At 36.3% G+C, this 22550-nt stretch overlaps 1 protein-coding gene across 7 annotated transcripts in view; it reads right to left on the bottom strand.

Annotated features, from left to right (window-relative positions):
* Positions 1 to 22550, bottom strand: part of LOC131026781 (actin-related protein 8) — a 183948-nt gene that overhangs the window by 129235 nt on the left and 32163 nt on the right. For 6 of the 7 annotated variants that reach the window (XM_057956755.2, XM_057956756.2, XM_057956757.2 and 3 more), the window contains exons 2-3: positions 19173 to 19261; positions 4943 to 5013 (exon numbers count right to left, since the gene is read on the bottom strand). In XM_057956755.2, coding sequence (XP_057812738.1) covers positions 4943 to 5013; positions 19173 to 19261 — 160 coding nt within the window. Of the gene's footprint in view, positions 1 to 4942; positions 5014 to 19172; positions 19262 to 22550 lie in introns of those variants that run through there. The other variant, XM_059221258.1, reaches the window with a different exon arrangement.

The following is a 22550-nucleotide window of genomic DNA, read 5'->3' as shown; positions in this document are numbered from 1 at the left end:
CTGAAAATCTGAAAGGAGAAATATCAGTTACTTCCTTCTTTGATTCTTCACTCGAATCTCCACAATCTTTAATGAATTAAAGAATGACTCCTTGATGAGGACCCAATGATGCCCTCTAACTTCACCCCTGTCATTATCTTAATAAAAGACAAACAACAACCTGAAGGTAAGAGCTTATTGAAATCTGAGGGTTAGTATAACCTTAGCTCTGATACCATGTTAAATTTGTGCCCTAGATCAGTAATCAGATTTGTAACATTTAATCATGCCCTAGTTTATTAATCAGATTTGTAATTTAGTAAACTATAATCAAGTAAATTCAAGAATGAAACAAGGAACCAAGAGACAAACACAAATACCCTGGGAAAACCTCCAAGGAGGAAAAACCCAGCATTAAAGACCCACAGGTCAGATTATGTATTCATTCTTATTGCACAAATACAATACTTAGCTTGCTTTTCTGAATCTGATCTTTATATATCAGATCTGCCCTTTTTGCATGCTTCAAGACTGCACCAAAATGCCCTATATCCTCTTGAATAAGTTCGCCCAATCCTTGGACAAATTCGCACAACCTTCTTTGGTGATTTCGCACCTCTTGTTTGCAAAGCTAATTCACTGATTTCATGGATAACTGAATTGTATTTGCATTTGAAATTTAACCTTTATTTATATGATTCCTTAGCCTTTATTAAATCCAAGTCGGCCTCCCTCTTTTGGCGCCAATATATTTATTGTGGCATGGAGTATTTAGGGTGGCGTGGAGGTATAGGGCTGGGCTCAACTTGGGGGCACGTTACCCCTTTAGGATAGGACCCAGTCCTATATGGGTTCGGATGTTGCCTTAAGGCAATACGAACCCATTTTTACCTAGTTACAAACAACATTAGTTGCCCAGCTGAAGGAAGTGCATTGAAACAATACCCAGAAGCAAATGAGTGATACCCTAGAAAGTATGAACCAAAATGAGGGTCAACCTATAGCTGGATGTTACAGCCAGGTCTGGATATTCACGGAAAAATCTTGTAAATGCATCAAATCATTGGATGTCATCAATCACAGCAAACCCCAAAGTCTGAACCAATATACCATATAAACTAAGCATATTCTTTGAATGAAACCACCAAACCAGCTAAGGTGGGTCTTTCATCACCAAAACCAGAAAGATTGCAGAAGGTTTTCGTTCTCAACAACTCTAGGAAGAACTTCAAAGCTCATTCCAACAGCATCTCTGTATGCATGCAAACTCTGAATGAAGAAATGAGAGCCCAAACTTCAATATATAGAGCTTGGAGGGAAAAATTAGGGCATTTCAAAATTTTGAATATTTTATTCCCTTGAAAAGGCCCCCATATAACCTTTTATAGAAACAATTTTGTGTCCCTTAGAAAACAATTAAGTCAAATATTAAAAATAATTTCCATTACCTTACTGAAAAATTTGCCAATGTATCGAAAAAGAAGCCAATTCTCACTGAAGCTGAAGCAGATGCCAAGTGCCAGAAATAGCTCTCCTAAAAATAGCATATACTAAAAATAGCCATGTTTTCAAAAATCACTATAACTAGAAACACGAGCTCTCCACAAAACAATGAGCCCCCTAACCATCATCTAATAGCCTATGCGAACCCGGGAAAGGGTTAATGGTAAGCAAAGCTGCTTAGGTGTGAGAAGGGGGCATTACAATCTAAATAGTGGAATTGATTGGCTGATAATTTGAAAGATATTCCTCAGCTTTGTAGCGGGTGACTTTGACATAATTGAGAGGAGAATGAATAAAATTGATGCCCATAAATATTGAATAGAAAGGTAATGAAAAAAATTGGGATTTATTCAAGCAGAAGATAAATTCAATTGACCTTTTATAGGTTTGTAAGGGTGACTGTGAGGGAGTTTGATCTGCTTGGTAAAATTTTCAGAAAGGCATTAACAGTGTTTTTCAAATTCGACAGGTTTATGTTGGATGGGGCTTTTTTAGTATTTCTCCTATTCAAGACAATAGTGTTGTTCAGGTTCTTCCTACTAGTCTCTTTGATCATGATCCTATTTAACTTGAATTTTTTCCTTTGTCTAGCCCCATAAGTTGCCTTGTGCTTTTAAAGGGTTGTATAAGCTTTTATATGTTGCATCCAATCCAAACCTCAATTGTGTTATCAAATTAATTGTTTTCTGCCAACAGTTAACTGATTAATTGTGTACCAAAGCTAAAATCATAGTAAAGCTTTTTTAGTTATACTGCATTTTGTCATACTGTCCATCATTTCCAAAAACAATTATTATTTTAATTGATAACTCATTTTTTTAACTTGAAAATTAAAAAACTAAAAATGGAAAAATGGCAGCTGTCTATTTTATAAAAGATTCACAACCTTCAGAAAAAGCTGTGGCCGGTATAAATCTCCGAAATTTTGGCAACTTATGAAAAGCTAAAGAGCAAAAAGAAAAATAACAAACCAATATAGATATTTAAAAAATGGAGACGCCAGCTAGCTGATATTCTGCGATAAGACAAGTGAACCTTACAGAGTGTGCAATCAGCAAAAGAACCAAAAAGCAAGAAAAAGTCTAAAAAAAGAAGCAGTCAGAAAAGCATCTGCAGGAAAATGCAAATGAGGAGAAGAAGTGGTCAGTTTTAGGATCCAATCAGCAAGAGAAACACTTCAAAACAAAAAAAAATGCCAACTTAGCTCATAATAAACCGAGTGCACCTTTTAGGATATTTAGCATTTTCTAAAGATGTCTTTCAAAATGAAAAGTTGTGCCTATATTTAAGAAGAGGGGTGCACTTTTTAGAATGTTTTGAATTTTCTAAAACCTACAGTCAAGTTTCAAGTTGGAAAAATCACACCCTTTTGGAACACGCACTTTTTATGGTCTTTTGTCCTTTCTATAAAGTCCTGATCAAAGTTTTAAATTGTGACTTCTTTTTTATGGAGGTGTGAGATTGCCCAATCATACAAAGGTTCACATGTGTTCTGGGTGCTGGAATTTTTTATTTAAAAAAAAAATGCAACAAGAAATCTGTCATCAGAGCTGGGTTGACTAGTGTGGAGAGAAAGACTACAAGATAGATATTCTATATAAGAGCAATATTATAACTCATTTATAGACTTCTTAGATTAATTAAAGGTGATGTAAAAAATGAGGCCTAAGACACCATGGGGTTGGGATTCAAGAAAAATTTTGCACTATCAAATTGATTCCCAATAGCAAGTGCATAAGAAAAGTGAGGATATTCTGAAATTTATCTTCAGACGGTAAGCCTATTCTTGAACCCAAACCTTTGCAATGGTTTGTGGTTCCAAAAAAATTCTATGATCATGAAAATTGGCCCATGCAAAAGAAAATTGAAGTGATCGGTGCTTCTAGGGTTCATGAGCTCAATAATATTTTTTCTCCTCATAGCATTGACAATCCTTCTGATCCTCTAGTGATATAGTTTTCTCATGCTGTTTCTCTTGGTAGTGTTGTTGATCCCATTGCTGTTATTCCTACTTCTATGGAATGTTGTTCTCATGATCTCAATCCCCTCCTAGAGGCCCCAAAGCTACATCCCCATTGGACCTAAACGTTTACTCATAAGAAAGAGTGACAACACATTTGGTGTTGGTCTTCTTGTTCCAATCAATGATGTGATTCCCAATGCTTAATATGGTGTTGGCGTATCAATTGATCCTATTTTGGTTGTTGACAAAGCAAAATGTGTGGCTGAGGATGATTTTAGGCAAGGTGGTGAAGAAGTTTCATCTAGTAGTTTTTTGAATAGTGAAAGTAATGTTGATTCAACCCCATTTCCAACAGTGCCTATGACATGTATCCAAAGAAGTTACTGTAAGATTGTGTGGATTTCAAAATTCTATCATTAATGTTCAGGCCTTTCTTCACAAAATGTGCAAGAATGTCACATCTTGATTTTGGCTTACATTAAATTAATAACACATAAAAACTGGATGAAACCATTGGAACAATTGCCTTATTTCATTTGGTTAATTGATGAATGTGTGCGTGAATGATAATTAGATGTGATTGCCAAAATGCATAACATTGAGATTTAAATGATGCTAAATTGTTTTGGTGCAAGTCTTTTTTATTATGATTATGGAATTGTGTACTAACATATTGACCAAAATTTTGAGTGTAAATAAGTGCAGTAAACGGGTTAAAACAAATAACAACTATCTTTATATTGAAACAAATAATAAGTCCGATCAGTCTGAGTTAGTAGCGAAAATGGAGGCCAGCTCAGACATTAACTAGGGTAAGAAACAGCAAGAAATAGGTGCCAACCCTTGGTGATCCTGATGGCATCAATTGCCAAATGGAGATCCAGTCTCATCTGGCACATTGGCAATCTTGCAGGAGAGATTATCTGGGGTTTTTCCAACTCCTTAAAAACTCACTAATATAGAAGCAACACAAAATTCAATTTATCATGAAAACAAATAACAGTTTAATACAAACTCAATAACTACATAAAAGTGTAAACTCATTAGATAGCCCACAGCTCTACATGATAAAAAAACAGTCTACAATTATAGCAACTATGTTTATCTTGAAACAAATAAGAGCAGAGATGGACTTGAAATAGAAACCAAGTTAGAATAACGACTATCTTTATCTTGAAACAAATAAGAGTGGAGATGGAATTGAAATTAAAACCAAGTTATAAGTAATCCTTGCAAAGGAGCGAATACATCAAATAATAAGCTTTAAAATATTAACCATCGTTACCAAGGATTCTATTTCTTGTAGTTTTCACATTATTTAATTTTCACTTATTCTTTGAAATTATTTGCCTAGCTTACATAATAAAATTGTATAAGCATTAACAGTCAAATTTATTAACATGTTAAAGATCTCATTGGGTTAAGTCTTTCAAACTCCAGAACTCGGTTTTAGAGAACAGTTTAAATGATATGATTTGAAAAGACAATATTGCATACCAGAAATGTGGCTGATCTACCTGATGGTCCAGAATTTGTACTCCATCCATATTTACAATAGCCCGATCCCCCTTGAATATCAAATATTCATTGCAGAAAATAATGATTAACAGATTCTAATTGCTCTTTTAACATTGATAGCTAACCAATTAGGAATAATCTCCATTTAAATAGAAAATAATGCCAAATTTCCATTTTTGTGTTAGCAAATATTATTTGCTTACTTTGAATGAAAAATTTATAATTGCATTTGATTGTGTTTACTCACTTTTTGACATCCATCTGAATGTGTAAATTTATCATCATCCAACACACTAGCTTGTATACATATAACTGTATCTAAGGCCATATAACAGCCCTAATCTTGCATTCTTATAGACAAGAATAACCAACTTTAGGGAGACATTGAATAAAAGAGAACTTCAACATAAAGTCAAATTGATGGAAAACAAGGAAAATTTCATAAAGCTTGCAAAACACTTTCCACAAATAATTAATTCTTAACTATACATGACCATAGTAGCCATGTTCATATAAAAAAAATACAGGAAGTTCAAAAAACATTAAACAAAATCAGAAATAAATTATTGAATTTTTTCTACACAAATATCCAAGAGCATGTAGAACTTCATATTGAATTTTTTATTTAGGATAAACCACGGTTGGATAAACTGTGGCTCATTATTCATCCACTCTCTCCAAAATAAAGAGGCTTTAATACATATGATCAAAGAAAACATAGTTTTTATTCAATTTAGTGTTGGTGTTGGAAATAAGCCACACCCGGGCCGACGATGGACTGGTCCAAGAGAGGCCAGTAGCCCAGTGGTAGAGCACTCCAGCAGCGTATGGACTAGGTTCGAGTCCTAGCTGGTCCATGTCTCAACATGGTATCAGAGCCAGGTCCAGGCTAGGAGCCCCAAGCACACGAGAGGTGTGGCTTAAAGGGGGGTGTTGGTGTTGGAAATAAGCCACACCCGGTCCGACGATGGACTGGTCCAAGAGGGGCCAGTAGCTCAGTGGTAGAGCACTCCAGCAGCGTATGGAAGGTCCTAGGTTCGAGTCCTAGCTGGTCCATGTCTCAACATTTAGAAGTATTTTATGTTTATGCCTATAAACATAAAATCAAATGCTTGGACCTGTTAGATATTTATGCAGAGAGAATCACGACATCCTGAACTTTCTATCATAGTTTTCAAATTTGTGTTTGACCTTAAGCTGCATGAGTGACTCCTTTACAAGGTATCCTCTGATTTTTCACTGATAACCTAAAGTGCTTTTGCCAATCCAAAAGAAAGTTTAAACTAAATTCAAACATTGTTTTTAACCCTTATCTATTGAGTTGTTTGGCTCTAATTTTGTGTGATTTCCAAGCTAGGAAGAGTAAAGAAACTAGGTGAATGACACTCAAAAGTAGAAGTTACAATAGCAAAGAGTGATAAAAGGGAACCCCAAAATCAGTAAAATAACTAAACTAAAATAGTAAAAGAAAGAAACGTACAAAAAGTGAACTTGAAACAAGTTAACCCTATGATAGATTGGAAAGACAAAACAAGGTTACAGAAGTAAGCACATCAAAGGAAGGCCCTGCTAAAGAAACTTGACTACCAACATTTTTTTATAAGCCCAGAGTATGCTCATCTCTTTTAAAGCACAGTATAGAAACCTACAATATAGAAAAGTACTATGTGCTTCTGAAATGTGCAGATACATTATAAAAAGAGCACATACACATTGTTTAGAACCACATGGTACTCTTTTATGCTTACAATATAAAAAGTGCTATATAAACTTACAGTATAACATTCTATGCCCATATCTCATTAAACCACACAACTAAGCAAGTTCAATTTTAATTTCAGCATAAATTGACTTCAAAAATACAATTAAGCTCAAAAATAAATCAAACTTAGCATTGTTGTTCTTGACACCAAGGTCCAAACCCCTACGAGGTCATCACGCTCACAAGCTTTGTGCCCCACTCAACCACTAAGCTCATAGGTTTGGACAACTTGCATTGATGCAAGGGATGAAGTCCCCCAGTTGTGACCTCAATTGGCTCGAGCCAGCCTAAATTTTTCCAAGATTTATCAATCAAAAAAAAAATTCCAAGATTTATCAATCAAAAAAACAATATAATACTATCCTAGAAGAGCTATGAAAGTTTATGAGGATTATGTTTCTTTTGTTAATTTACTCATCAAGCAACAGTTTACTTCATCTACAGTTAGCCAATTAACAAGGTAAAGTAAACAGATTTATTCACAAAGAAATGAACTAGGTAAGAACATATTGAACAGCATATGAAAAGAGAGAGTATGAAAAGTATATCTTATTTATCAATGTTCTTCATACAAAATTGGGATCAAGAACTTCTTACACAATGTGGTCCCTTGTCCCAACTACAAGGAAATATAGAACTTGATGATGGCATCAGCAACTAGCCAGAACTACTCAGCCCAACCAACAAGATTTAACTATTCTTGTCAATTGTACAACATAACAAAAGTAAACTATATGTACTTTAAATATGTACATCATCCCTCCCTAAAAGAAAAGCCTTCTTCCAAACAACAAAAAGTAGATTAAACCTGACTATGACTAAGGGGCTGGGTGAAAAGAAATCCCTAGTTGTTGAGATTGAGAAGATGGAGTGGAGTGTGCAAAGTCTGACTGAAGCAATTTGTAAACTTTCTTTCATTGCTTTAGCTGATGAGCTGCCAAAAGTTCTCTTCCCACCAAATTTTTGACCATCTGGATTCTGAACAACCCCTAGAAGTTGAGATTTAGCCTTCCCACTTGCAAGCTTCAACTCAACAATTTCCCTATTCTTCTCAACTAATTGCGTGTCTATCTTTGCAATGTCTTGATCTGTTTGAGAAATGACCCTTTCCTTGTCAACCACCTTGATTTTCTCAAACTCAGTGAGCGTTTATTGTGCCAACTGGGCCTAAATCCTTTGACTTTCATAATCCTTATCTTTTGAGAGATGAGTAGACTCCTCAATTCAATGTTCTTATGAGTGGCTATTTCTCTTTGTAGTTGGAGGTATAAGGAGCACAATTTGGACTCAATCCAATATAGTGTTCCTAATACCTGACCATTCAAGCCTCCAAGGTAAGGGTCAATCCATGTAGGATGCCAAGACTATGTCATCTTTGATGTCTCAATGATGAGCCAACCATGAGAAAAATATTCTAGTGAAGTCTTCATGGCACTCTCCCTCAATAAAATGTGTAATCCACCAAGTTTATTGTAGGACCAAAAGAGAATGGGTACTATCCATTTCGCAATCCATGCCTACCACCTCGCTAATGATGTAGGCCATCGGCTCCAAGTCTTGGATGTATCACTAAATACTCCCCAATGGATTACTTTCATCAAGTTTGAAGAGTTGTATGATAATCTCCTCATCACTCTATTGCTTTGAACTAGGTGACTCCTCATGCAACTATGGGTCAGCTTGCAATTTAGGGGAACTACCTATTAGTGATGGTGCAGAACTTGCCTCCGACTATGGCAAACTACCCCCTAGGTACTGTAGGTGTCTCTTTGGCTGCTATAGATTTCCCTCTAGATGTTCCTCCTGTGAAATTGGAACTAATTTGAAAATTTTCCCTACAATTGCATAAAATTGGAACTACTCAACTATCCCTTTTCACTTGGCTTTATCTTAAACTTGACTTTTGAATCCTTTCTTTGCCATGCATGACCACCATTCAATGCTTAGACCCTTTGGAAGGGTCAGGAGCTTAGAAGAAATTCGCTTTGGACCCTTTGGAAGGGTCGGGAGCGAAATTTGCAATTATGCTCAAATCCCTCACATTTCATCACTTCACTTTGTTGCACACATCAATTCTCTCTCAATAATGCCATAGGGACAAGGTTTATGATGCAAATTAGGACCAAGAAGGGAGATCAAAGGAAATTCGCTCTGGACCCTTTGGAAGGGTCAGGAGCGAAATTTGCAATTAGCTCAAATTCTCCAAATTTTCCCATCAACTTTGCTCTTAGACTTGGCTTTTGGGTCCCGATCCATCTCAATCAAGTCTATTCGCCCTCAAATCTACTTGAAATAGGATTCATTCAACTGTTTGAGTGAGATAAGAGGTCCCTTGAAGGATTCCTTAGACTCTTCTCTTGCCCCCAGTTAAGACCTCAAAGCTTGCTCCTATGCCTTAATTGAATGAGGAATGACCTATCTATGCCTTGTGAGCAAGTTGGAACGAGATGGGACGAGGAAATTGAGCCTAAAACATGAATTTCGCTCTGGACCCTTTGGAAGGGTCAAGAGCGAATTTTGCAATAATGCTCAAATTCTTGACCTTTTTTCCAAATTTCCAAGTCTAAGTTCGATCAAAGGCATCCAAAAGGCTAATTTCCTCCCCATCCACGCCTTAAAGTGAAGGTTTTGTCCAGAACAGGAGTCAAAAGGGAGCTAAGGAGGATTTCGCTCCTGTCCCTTTGGAAGGGTCAGGAGCGAATTTTGCATTTGTGCTCAAATTCTTATTCAACTCTCAAGTTTTCAAGTCTAGGCTTGGTCATTAGGCCTTTTCCAAGGATAAATAGGTCAGTTTCACATCAATCAATACCTAGAAGTAAAAGAACTTCATCATTCATCAACTGGACCAATATCAAACCCTCAAAGGGAAGAATCCTTGAGAACACCCGCTCACATACCTCCATTCATTTCCTTAACTCAATGACATAAGTCTCAAAAGGCAAGATTCCTAGCATGATACAAAGACTTCCTCAAACTCAATCAAAACTCAACCCTAGAAGCAAGACCCAGGCCTAACTAAGAGGAAACTTTCAACAGAGACCTTGACCTGGATCACCTACTGACCCATTTGAGCCTAAGCAGACCATCCTATCCTAATGAGCTCACTGGCAACTCTCCAATGCAAAGATTAATAGCCAAGAGCCTAAAAGACCAAGAAAACTAACCCTAGAAAGCAAAAAGTAGGGGTCACCATTTGCAATGGGGCGATGTGTGAATACGTCACAACACATCCCTTGTTTGAAATTGATTACTGAGCTTGCAACCTACTTCATAGAGTGATCTTGCCAATTGTTTCCTATCTTTTATTGCCATGCTCCGGACTGAAAACCAACTTCCTAAATCACCCAAAGGCTGGCAAGAACTTTAGCTCTGATACCACTGTAGTATCCTACCCCTATTTGCCACTAAATTTTTCCACTTCTCCTTTGACAATCAGCTGGTATTTCGTCAAACAGTTTGCATATGTTTATTGGTTGTTCACTGCCTTTATGCATACTTCCCCATAGTCATTTTGACAAACAATTTGCATGTATATGACAGTGATTGCAAATGTATGTTAATGCCTCTTTGTGCCAAATTCTAAGATCATTTATATATAAGCATACCAATGAAAGAGAATTAATAAACTGTTCCAAGTCTAATTTTCTGCCATTAAATCAGAATACAACTCGCTGGCATTTTATTGAAGAAAACAGAAATACATGGGTTTTCATAGACCAAATTCTGACCTAGAGGTGCCAAATAACACTGGAATTTGCAACAGCAGTGATAATTATGCCCAGACTTACTTTATTTGCAGGTTGCAAGCTGACTACAACTATTGCTGATTACAGAGACATTCATTCATAAATTCCGGTATGAATCAAAAGAAAGACTTACAAATTCTGATTATAAGCTTCAATAAATAGCTACAGGAATAGCATTGCAAGTATGAACAGCAAACATCCCACACCAAAACCAAAACCAAATACTGTAACTGCGACACTGTTCACGATCACTGTAGCTGCGACACTGTTCATGACCACCATAGCTGACGACACAAAATTTAAGAATCCTTCCAGGAAGCTCCACGAATGCAAGAACTTGTCACAACTTCTCCTTAATAGTTTCTGCCACATGAATGATGCATAAAATAATCCCACATACAAACATCAGAAAGAAGACAACTTCACAGCCAACAAGTTATATAATCACAGCCATTAAGTTTCTTCAATGCCTCAAAACATTCCTCCTCAACTTGCTATTTTTTGCTGAAGATGATCAAACTAAAACAACAACTGAATTGTACTTAAATATTATACCAGTCATGCGGTCACCAAGCTGAAACTCCAGACTTACCACAACAGTACCTTCATTTTTCCAAATTGTGAAACACAAGTGAGATACCTGAATGATATCTACAACTGTCAATGGGTTTCCCTCCACTGCCTCCAAGCTCGAGGGTCTCTGTCCTCAAACCTGTTGAAAGCAAAAGCTCCCAATTTCTCCAAGAGAAAATAATAAACCAAGCATGTCCATAAATGAGCTCTCAAGAGCCTTTTATAACTTTCCTGGGAGAGCTCACACACTTTACAGCCAATGTGGGATAAGAGATATATTTTTTCCCTTTAACATTCACATCTCCACATACTTTAATAAAGGGAACTTTTAATATTTAAATTACTTTCCCTTTTAACTTAAGTTCCCACATCAATAAAGTTAAATATTTTAATTTTTTTATAACTTAACTTTATTGATAAATTAATTAATAATAGTAAATCATTATTAAAATCTCAAACCCATATCATCAATAACCATTGACAGGATATTATTCATGAACCACTGATGATCCTTACCTGGCCCAACTGACTTACTTTAAATAGTAAGTATCCCAGAAACACATCAAAACACCTCAGAATCGCCTGCAACTGAAACTGCCTAGGCCAAATATGTTTAAACGTGTTTCTTGGTAACTATACATTGACCAATCATCAAAGAAGGCTTTAAATTTTCAATAGACATCTTGTCAAAAATAAGCAGCATTATTTGTTTGAATGTTGCAAGAGCATTACATAAGCTAAAAGGCATTCTAATGTATGTGTATGCTCCATCTTCCACCACCAAAGAAGTTTTCAATTTATCTTCTTCGACAATACTAATTTGATTGTAGCCAGAGAATCCATCCATAAAGAAGTATATTTCATGCCCTACCAACTCTTAAGCATGTAGTTTGTAATTGGTATTGGAAATTGTCTTTAACGGTCACTATATTGATACTTCTGAAGTCTACACTTATCTAATTTGTTTGGACTCCTTCAATGAGATGACTATAGGTAATAACCATTCAATACTTTCCACCTTGAATATAATATTTGCTTGTAGCATTTTATTTATTTCTTCCTGAACCCTAGCTGCATAATTCTGGTTCATCTAATATGGTCTCTTCCTTACAGGTCGTGCTCCTGGTATGATGGGAATTCAGTGTACATGTGACTCCAAAGCTAATCCCTTAAGATGATTATAGGTCCATATGAAAACATCCTTGTATTCTATGAACATTTTAATTGTTGTTCTTAAAAATAGGTCCCAATCATCACCAACCATTATTGTTTTGAAACTTCCTTCTTCCCCCAGATTTGATCTCTAATCAAGAGTTCTTTATACATTATATCTTTATTTTGCTTATATTTTATGCTAGTGTCTCATCTAATCTTGTCTTCCCTTCTTTGTATTCTTTGCACTCTCGTAAGAATGTATGATTTATAGATATTGAACAATTTCCTCGTGCCTCTTTCTTTTCTTTATTGTCCACACTTTCAATTATCAGGATCATAATGCACTCTAGTTGACAGAGCATGTAATCCCATAGCTGCCACTAGAAAGTCCACTTAGGGAGCTAGTTTCATCTCCAAAGCAATGATTCAGATCTAGATACCCTTCTTCATTCAACTCCGTGAACCCTTTTTCATTCTCTCCCCAAGTTTCCACTGGTTCTAATTCTAAATCCAAGGAATCTGCTTCCTCACAGCTTGATATTTCAAATCAATTATATATTTTATTCCTTTATTCTCAATGGATGTTGTTTTTTTTCTTCCAATTGTGGTCAGCTTTGGCTGTTATCAGCCATCCCCAACCCAACAGTGCATCATAGGCCCTTTTATGCAGAGAGATAACAACAAAGTTTAACAGAAATAACAGAGTCCCATTCATATCTTTTGGCCCATTAAGAACCCCTAAGACTGTAAAATACCACCCTTGTAGCAAAGATTTTGCTTCAGTTCACAGCCATTATGACAAACAGTTTGCATGCACAAGTAATTATTTTCTAATTTGTAGATTGCTTATTAAGTTTGATTTGCAATATTTGTTGAAATATTCACCATAACTCTGTAATATCCTTCCACAATTTCTACCAAAATTTTCCCAAAACTGCTCTTCTTCCCTTTATTGAATGTTGAGTATTTGTCTAAGTAATTTTCTGAGTTTTTGCACGTAGATGACAATTGTGTTTGCAGATTTTAAAGTGCAGAATTCTTAGTATGAAAACTCAAAGAAATAGGCATAAATAAAGACATTCATGAACAAGAGCAATAGAAGGATCTCTTTAAATATTTAAATTATTTGCAGAATACAGAGGTAAGCTTGATTTCTAACCTTTGTTTGATTAATAACAGACTGAAATATAAGAATATAACTGCATAAAATAACATATACAGTCAAGTGCTCATTTGACACTATAGCAGTGTCACTGTAGCAAGCTTTCAAAAAAATCCTAAAATTACAAAATCTTCATTAACTTCAAACATTCAGCACAAAACCTTTGATTCATCAACACTCAACACAAATTGAGAATCTTGTACAAATCCACCTCTAAATCCTTTTTGCGCAAATTGTGATCCTAAATGAATCGCACAGTATTAATCAAGGAGGAACCATGACTAATCTTCTCCAAGAGGTTCTTCGTCCTCAAGAAGGCTGAGAAGAACCAAGTTCAAACTCCCAAACCACAAGGGTTTCAATCAAAGAAAGTAGAATAGACTGCATAATACCAAATGAACTCCAAAACCTCCTTTTAATTAATACCCAATAACTTTCTAGACTCAATATAAAATCACTTTATTAATTAAATAAGTCATATATACTCAAAAAAAGGATTTATTTATTTTTAAAATATTCTCAGGACTTCAAGCCACTTTATCAGCATCCCAATATTTAAAACTTTCCATCCTAGTTCCAACGAGCTATAACACTAAGGTGCCCATTGAGTTATTTGAATTAAAATATCAACCTTACTAAAAATAATTAATAGCTCAATATTACACCCAAGTTGCAAAAATCATTGAAAAGCATTAGAATCAAAAATTGACTACACTAGAATGATACCAATGATAAATAATGAGAATCAGACCCGATTAGGAGACTTACTATAAATAGACGCTCTCTCCAAGAATCTTGGAAATTACATCTCAAATAACATCAAAAAACGTCATATGAGTCCTCTAGAACCATCTAAGCTCATTGTAACATCAAATAACCCCTCTGGTAAGGCTAACACACCCAGAAATTCAGTGCCAATTGTAATACAAGAGAACACAAAATGGGGAAATTACAAAGACTTTGAACACTTGTTTTTTATTGGTCGATAATAATGATTTACTTATATTATTATAAACAAAAAGTATTACATCGATCAGTCTGAGATTTTCGGATAAAAACCATGCCCTACCATCCAATCAAAAATTCAGGCCCCATGACATAACCCATTACAGACAACCCAAAAATATACCCTGAAACTACCTCGCCTCTATCCTAATACAAAATGTATAGCCCATATTATAATTTATTACATTCAAGCCTTGAGAATGCCTTCCCCGCCTAATACATACAAGCATTGAAACTGTCCATAGAATATACAAAACATTATACAAAATTAACAAGATTTACACATGGGATTCAATTTTCCTTCACACCAAGCATGATTGGACCATTCACCCAGTAGTCCTTGAGGTTGTAATCTGCTTTCTCCTTGCCCTTGTCTGCCATGGATTCGCCTTTTCCACTCTTTCCTTTTCCTTCCTTTCCTAAAAAGCCTTCAGTTCATCCCACCCGATCAGCGCCACTGCTCTACACTCCTCCTTGTTTGAATTGAGGCTCCAACGACTGAAGGGAAGGAGAAGCAGTGGTGTATCCTCCTCTGAATTCACAATGTCTCCATCAACTAGGAAGCCTGCACCAGAATGAGCCTTCGCCAAGAGGGACTCCATGTTGTAGAGCCATTCTTCATCTACACACCTCTTCATTATCCACAGCACCTCCTCCATCTTCCCCAACTCAAGTCCCCATGCCATCACCATCGATACGATGTCAATATTCGTTCGCATAAATTACTCTCCCAACAAGACTTCCATAATCTGCAGAAAGATTGGATCATCATAATTAAATAAACTCTTAAAACACTTTTTCGTCACCCTACCCAAAAACACCAACTATTGTTTCATTATGATGAGGGTGAAGTTGTCCTCCATGTTGCAGACCTCCCTCACCCACCACCACCAACCTCTTTGCCTTTTGGTCGAAGCATGCGGCGATATAAGTCGCCCTATCAAATAATCATGTCACCTTTCCCATCACTATAAATGACATCCCTCAAAATGAGCATTTTAGAGATGATGGCGTATGGTGGGGCCTCAAAAATCCAACTCCACCTCATCGAGATCTTCCCAAACCTCCTTCTCGCTCTCCTCATTAATGGCCACTACCAGCTTCAAAAGCATGTCAACAACCATATTTCCTTCTCTCATAATATGGAAAATTTGAAACTTTGTGAACGTTGCAAGAACATCCCTTATATTTTTAATATATTTTTTAAGCCTCCACATTCCAATTTCTGCTTTGATCAATGCATTTACAATTATTAGAGAGTCGCCTTCTAAATGAATCATGGAAAGATTTAATTTTTGGCCATTTTAACTACCAACCACACTATCTGAGCTTCCACCTCATTATTGGTTCCTTCCACTAGTTTAGTTGCCCCCAAGGCAATGATACTCCCCACTGAATCTCTTGCCACATAGTTGGCACCTGATGGACTGGAATTTCCTCTTGACGCACCATCAAAATTCACTTGAGTCCACCCCATCTCCGGTTTACTCCATTCCACACTCCTATTTGCCTTTGACAATAGATTAACCCCAATAGGCCCATTAGCAGGCTGACTTTGAACACTTGTTGGTCAGCTCCTACCAATTGAAATGTTGGTAGCCAAATAGTGGGTTTCCCAAGAATCTTCCATGTGTCTTTCGGAAGTACATTTACTTCCATGCCTCCATCACTAATTTTGTTCATCAAAGTCCTCCTAAGGATTTCCCTCTGTACGACAATAGAACTTTTTGTCATATTTTTCATCAACATGGTATCGATTACATTACCACCGTGCAATGGAGGCTCTAATATTGTATCTTCGGCTTTTCCTTGGCTAAACCCTATCTTGGTTACTTGCATGCAAGTCATGATTAAAGTCTTCAATGGAGGCATACTTTCCAAGAGATTTGCCATCTTAATAAGTATTGTGGTTTGTAGGACTGGTCATATAATGCTTTGAACCAATTGGAATCTTATGGCAATACCTGTATATTTTAATTGGAATATTGTTGTTCATCTGCCATAGCTTGCTCAACTTTTGCCTTTGCATTTCTTATTTGTTCTTTCTCTATGCGTGGATCTAGGTAATAGTACCTTGGTTTGCACTCTCTTGATTGCTAAAACTTCATTGTTTTGCCCTTCTATATCAATCATGGTAATAGTTGTCTATTGTTTAGGGTAATCGGCATCTTCATTGTCTCTTGGTCCACACCATTTGTAAAGGAGTCAAGTCTCATTATGGTTACCTTGGCAATCTGGTGCAGGAGAACCTACCTATGAAGACATGAACCAAGAACATGATGATTTTCTATTAGCTAGAAGGAATGCAATAAGACCCTATGGGTCCTTTTTGTAATTCAATGTCCTAGGAGTATGACAAGTTTGTCCTTGTTTGGGTCAAAATTGTCATCTAGGGTATGGTAGAGCAAATTGAGTCAATAAGGGTCACAATGGTCTAAATTGAGGGATCAAGTGACCACAAGTCTATTTGAGTCATTTTTGATGTTTAAGAATCAAATGTAATCATTTTGGGGGACTATGATAGTCTGGAGTCTAAGTTGGTTGAAAAAGGCAAAAGTTGTCATGTTGTCAACTTGTTGTCATGACAATTTTGCACTTTTTGTAAGTCGTGATTCTCCAACGGTCAATTAGTTTGAAAAACAGTTGGAGGAGGTTGTGGTCGTTTGGGAGATATCTTTAAAGGCCCCAAACACCGAAGAATGTATGTTGGTTGATTTGGAAAGAAATTGAAGCATCAAGAACTGTTGGAAACTCAGAAAAACCGCCTAATTTTTGTTGATTGCATACTGAAGGTGGATTGGCAAGAATGCCCATGGCATAGATCCTGTAACTAGTTTGTTTTACCTTTGTTTTGCATTCGGTGTGAAGTCTTGAAGTGATCGCTGCCCCATTCTACGAGCAAATCTCTATTGGGTAGCCTAAAACCCTTAAACCCCTACAATAATGGATTTTGGCCTATCAATCCTTAACTGAACACTCTGCCATTATAGGAGATGATAGGTCACTGTATCATATGTCAGTACCAAAAGCCATTAAGAGGATACAACAGGGCGAAGAGGATGGAGAACTAACCCTAGGTCTAGCATCTCTATGTGACAGACCAATTTGATGAGTGCAGTGCGTGAAAATTGAGTGGTAGAGCACTGGAAAAGGGTTTGAATGTAGTAGAAGAATACTTTGGAGGTTTACATAACATTTCATGGTCATTGAAGGTCACCCATTGGGAGAACCTAACCATTTTGTGAAAGGCGTTCAGTCAAATAGGTATAATAGCCCTATTAGGTCTATTAGTGTAGTACCGGTTGGGATATCTGCAAGTTGATCCAATACCGGAAACTGAGGTATTGTTGAGAACTCCCAAAAGGGTATCTGAAAATATAATTTGTTTGCCTTGATCCTCAGGGTGTCAAAAATTTTCACCTGATTCCCTCAAATGGAGGCCTAATAGCAACCGGTTCAGTTTGTGGGCGAGTGAGTCAAAATTGATGTTCCGGTGGATCTAAACCATGAAACCCTGTTTCATTCGTGTTAAGGTGTTGTGAGAACACCCCTCCAAGGATCGGTGCATTGAATTGGTCAAATGGGCCATTCAAACCCTAAAGCCTAGTAGTAGCCCACTCATGTATGCAAGGGTGTGTGTAGTCACACAAGAACTTGAGAAGTGTTCGTTGTTTGTAAGTGGACATTGCGGAGCCTTTGGGTCTTCCAAGGTGTAATTTGGTGTGATTGAACCATTGTTTCACTTGGTGTTGTGTAAAGACCTTTGGAATCAGGGATTACCCGTTGAGTTAGAGAGCCTTAGAGGTTGGCTGGTTCAAGGTTACCTCATATTCCAGTTTGTTGCCTCCTCGTCACAATCTCGAGCAAAATAATCCCATTCATCAAGATAGTGTCAATAGCGAACAAAGAGAAGTTGTTTAAACAAGATAATACTAAACTACAATATTAAGAGTTTATCAAGTTTAGCCTGATTGGAGCCTATAATTTGAATTACTGTTAGTTAAGAGTCACCATATATTTGAATCTGTTTTTGATGAGCACAAATTTATACTGGGGGAGTAAATCAGTATAAGGTAATATTTTCACTTTATTAAGACTTAGCAACCATAACAGCAGTAGCAGTAACAACGTCTATACAAAAGAGAACAAAGATCTACGTGGAAACCCTTATGGGAGAAAACCACGGAGAGAAACTACTTGGAACCGCTGTCCAAATCCAACCTAACCAAAACAAGACAGAACATAGCGGAAGGTCCATAGTCATTACCTCTAAATATAAATCAGAAGTAGAAAAGCCTTGTGTTATAGCTTCAACACTATTCTCAGACTAGTTCTGTATCTGTAATAATTAGAGAGTAATGGCTCATATCTATTCTCAGAAAAAAGCTGCAAATAACTCTCAAAAGAATAAAGCTGTGAGTTACTTTATTCAAATATTGTTCTCTACATGTATACTTTTTATCTCTGCTCGTATATGCTTCATTTATTTATAATTCAGTAATAATTTATAACTACAATCTTCCTAATTAATCGCTTCCATGTATAAAGCATAGTTCAACATATTTGAGTTTTGTACATGGGATTGCCAATTAAATCTGGATAAAAGATTGTCCAATAGGTTACAAATTTAAGGATAAAATACTCAAGTCTCTTAGTTTGATTGATTTGAATCTTCATTGATCAAATGGCATTTTTAAAAATCCGCTCATAAATTTTCTATTAGGATAACTATAAATTCAAATGTAACAACCACGCCTTACTAGAAAGTAACAAAGTAAAGAGGGCAGTAAGATTCTACATTCTCACCATCTATAATGACTGAACGCTGCACATGTGCTCGCTGGCTATATATTTCCCGGAATGGCAAGTGCGTGAATTCACCTGGAATGACAGACCTGGCCAGTGCAAGCACTTAATTTCATCAGGATGATATAAATGCTAATAACGTATCTTTGGTTTTGCTGATTTATTAAACTTTACTTCTCAGGCAATATTATGCAAAGAGTGACCAAAAAGCTGGCAAACATTAAGAGACATGTGAACCTGCATTACCCTTTTCAAAAATATATCTTTCCCTTAACACTTCATTACCACTCTAACTAATTCTTAAAATACTAACTTCTAATCTTAAATTCACTTTAAGTCATAAAACAAGCATTTGAAAAAGTGCAAGAAGCAATTAGAACATAAAGTAGATAAATTAATGGCACTTGCAAATGAACATTTCAAGACAATTTATCAAATAATTCACATGAATGTTCTTTCTGTGTCATTTCCGCACCATGTGCATGCTCAAATGCACATCTATGGAAGCTTCCATCCAACCCAACAATCCGAACAATATTATGCCTTCCAAAAGCAATATGAAACCTTGTGTTTTCAAGCAAATGATACCAAACAAATGATTACTATGAGAAAAATATTTTGGCGAAATTGCTTTCATAAATTAGGTGAAGAAAGCTTCTACATTTGGGGTAAGAAGAATCTAATTAGAACCATCAGACAAGTTAGATGACCCTTGCAATTCAAACCGAAACCACAAAAATTTTCCAAATGATTAATACGAATGTCACATTCAGTCTACATTTTTCTTAATCACGCCTACTTTTCTCAGCACCCATTTCAATGGGCATTCAAGCAAGGTAAGCAAAGTCTGCAATAAAATTTATAAATATCATGGTAGAAGATTGTCCAGGAGTTCTATAGGAATCTTCATTGGCGCTTCTTGTCAAGAAATCAATCAATGTTATTATGAAAGTCCTTATATCTCCTCATAATGTCTAATAATGAAACTGACACAAGAAGTATTGCTGCTTCAAACAAAATTCCTTTTCCTGCAACATCACCCCATTTAATAGCTTTTGCAGATGCAACAAGTAAATTCCTTACATATCCATGTGAGATATAATCCTTTGGCACTTGCTTTTCCATGTATGAGGGTCGCATGGCCACCATTCACAAAGAAATTACTTTTTGCAAACATCCACAAACTTACAATGCCTGTGCCATTTTTACAATGCCCAAACATTTCAATACAGTTACTACATACAAGTTTATCTTGACAATTATTACCAAGTAATGCTATCATTTACAACCTTCGTGTTAGTATGTGATTTTCCACATTGGCACCTCTACCACTTGCTTCAAAAATTCTAAAAACATTTCAACAAATCTATTTTGTGCATAAGGGTCTTTCGGAGTTTGTCAAGCACCGCCATGGTGTCATGAACTCCATTTGCATCTGACAAGGTGCAGGTACCTCAAAGGCCAACGAGTGTACGCAGCTATCTCAAAGGCTGAGGGTGCATAAGGAACTATCTCAGAGGCTAAGGTTCAATTATCAAAGGCCTTTGTTTTCATTGGGCAAGGAATACAATTTAGTAATGGCATACTAGGCCATATTTCAAAGTATAGAACAGCACAAAATCACTTGCAACATAAATTTGCATTCTATAATTTTAACGAAGAAAACATACTGCCCTAAGCAAAAGATCATCAATTCACTTGCTAATAATTGTATTTGCTCACAATTTCTATGGCTGCTTTACGAACTCACTATTTGTGCATATCCTAGAATCAATGCCATCCATAAGATCATATCATTGAGGCATTCTATCCAACAATTAGCATGTCTTTCGACTACTTCCACATCACATATACATATCTATCAAAGGATTTGTGACTACAACTCTTAACAAAACTCCAATTTTGTCACACTTGTATGTGTGTTGATTATCCAATCTAGAGCTAGGCGGGCCATTTAAAATATTTTCAACAAATTCATCAAACTTAAGAAATCTATCAAACACTCGCTTGACACCAAGAACACCATCGATACCCAATGGGGTGCAAATTTTCAACGCATCATTTTGTAAATTCTACATACATATAGTTTTAAGTGTTCCTTCCAGCACCAAAGAGATTCCTAGAAACACCTTTAAAATCGATGAGGTTCTAAGGAACTATTAAAAAAACAAATAAGCATTATCTGGGCCATGGAGAAAGTTGGAGAAGACTGTGAGATTTGTCTTCACACCAACAAATTAAATCCTTTTCAATAAATCAATTTCATGCACATTCTAGAATCATTGCATTTCAAGAGGGGACATCCCTTCAAGAAGTTATGTTGAATAAACACTTGTGTTGTTTCCAAAATGCTTTCGTTTTCAACACGAACAAGGAGTTTGATTGCAAATGTGACTGGCGTTGAGTATATTGTCATATATGTCAAGATTGCTAAGTGTCAGACATTTGAGCAGCTTGGTTGTCTGCTTGAGCTGCCTGCCTGTCTACTTGTGCTACTTGTTTGCCTGTCTGGTTGAGCAGCCTGCTTGTGTATCAACATCAACTGTTAAGTCAGCTTTTATGCCAAATCAGATTGCAATATCATATTATGTGCCATGTCAGAATATTATTTTTAAGGGCCTATTTCTTCATGTGGGAGCCACGTGAGTTTAAAGTTTTATTTTGAAGTTTAAATTGATCTGATTTGTAATGCTTTGTAAAAAAGGGAAATCGTTGCCATCTGTTGCGGATGTTTGGAGAAGACGTTTTGTTTTTGTCCTCTATTCTATTGAGTCATTTCAAATTTGTGCCAAGAAAAGTTTTTTTTATGTATGCCTGAAAAGTTTTGTTTTGACTGGGCTCTTTGAACTGTCGCTGGTTTCATTTGAAGATAGGCACGTGTTTTCTGCAGTAGTTGTTAATTGCAGATTATATGTTTTTTTTTGGGTTGTTCAAATTATTCTTTAGAGGTGCATACGACTTGAGGCAGCATTTTTTTTTCCTTACTTGGTGCCACGAAAAGATGTCTTAAAGCGATGAAAGCAGGTTCAGGAATAATAAAATATGCATTGGTCATCTTACGATAAAAGAAGGAAGGTTCGCATATTAAAATATACGATATAATAAAAACGCATTAGCTTGGGTTATCGGGTTGGTGTTCCTGGACGTTCGATATTACATATTACCTTGTTGTATATTATGATGTGGAGTTTGTTAAATTTTTAAGAGGAATTGTAAGTTCGAGTTTATTTCTTCAATTAGAGGCTGAAGCCTCTATGTTAATTTAAGAGTTGGAGCTCTTCTTGAGGTTGGTGCCTCTGTTGTTCAGAGTTGGTGCTCTGTGTGTGAGTTGTAGCTCACTTTTGTAATTGGGTTGGTGCCCATTTTTTATTATGAAAG

The sequence above is a fragment of the Cryptomeria japonica genome, chromosome 1 (assembly GCF_030272615.1).
Source record: "Cryptomeria japonica chromosome 1, Sugi_1.0, whole genome shotgun sequence".
Classification (NCBI taxonomy): Eukaryota; Viridiplantae; Streptophyta; class Pinopsida; order Cupressales; family Cupressaceae; genus Cryptomeria; species Cryptomeria japonica.
This window is presented reverse-complemented; position numbering and strand designations above follow the sequence as displayed.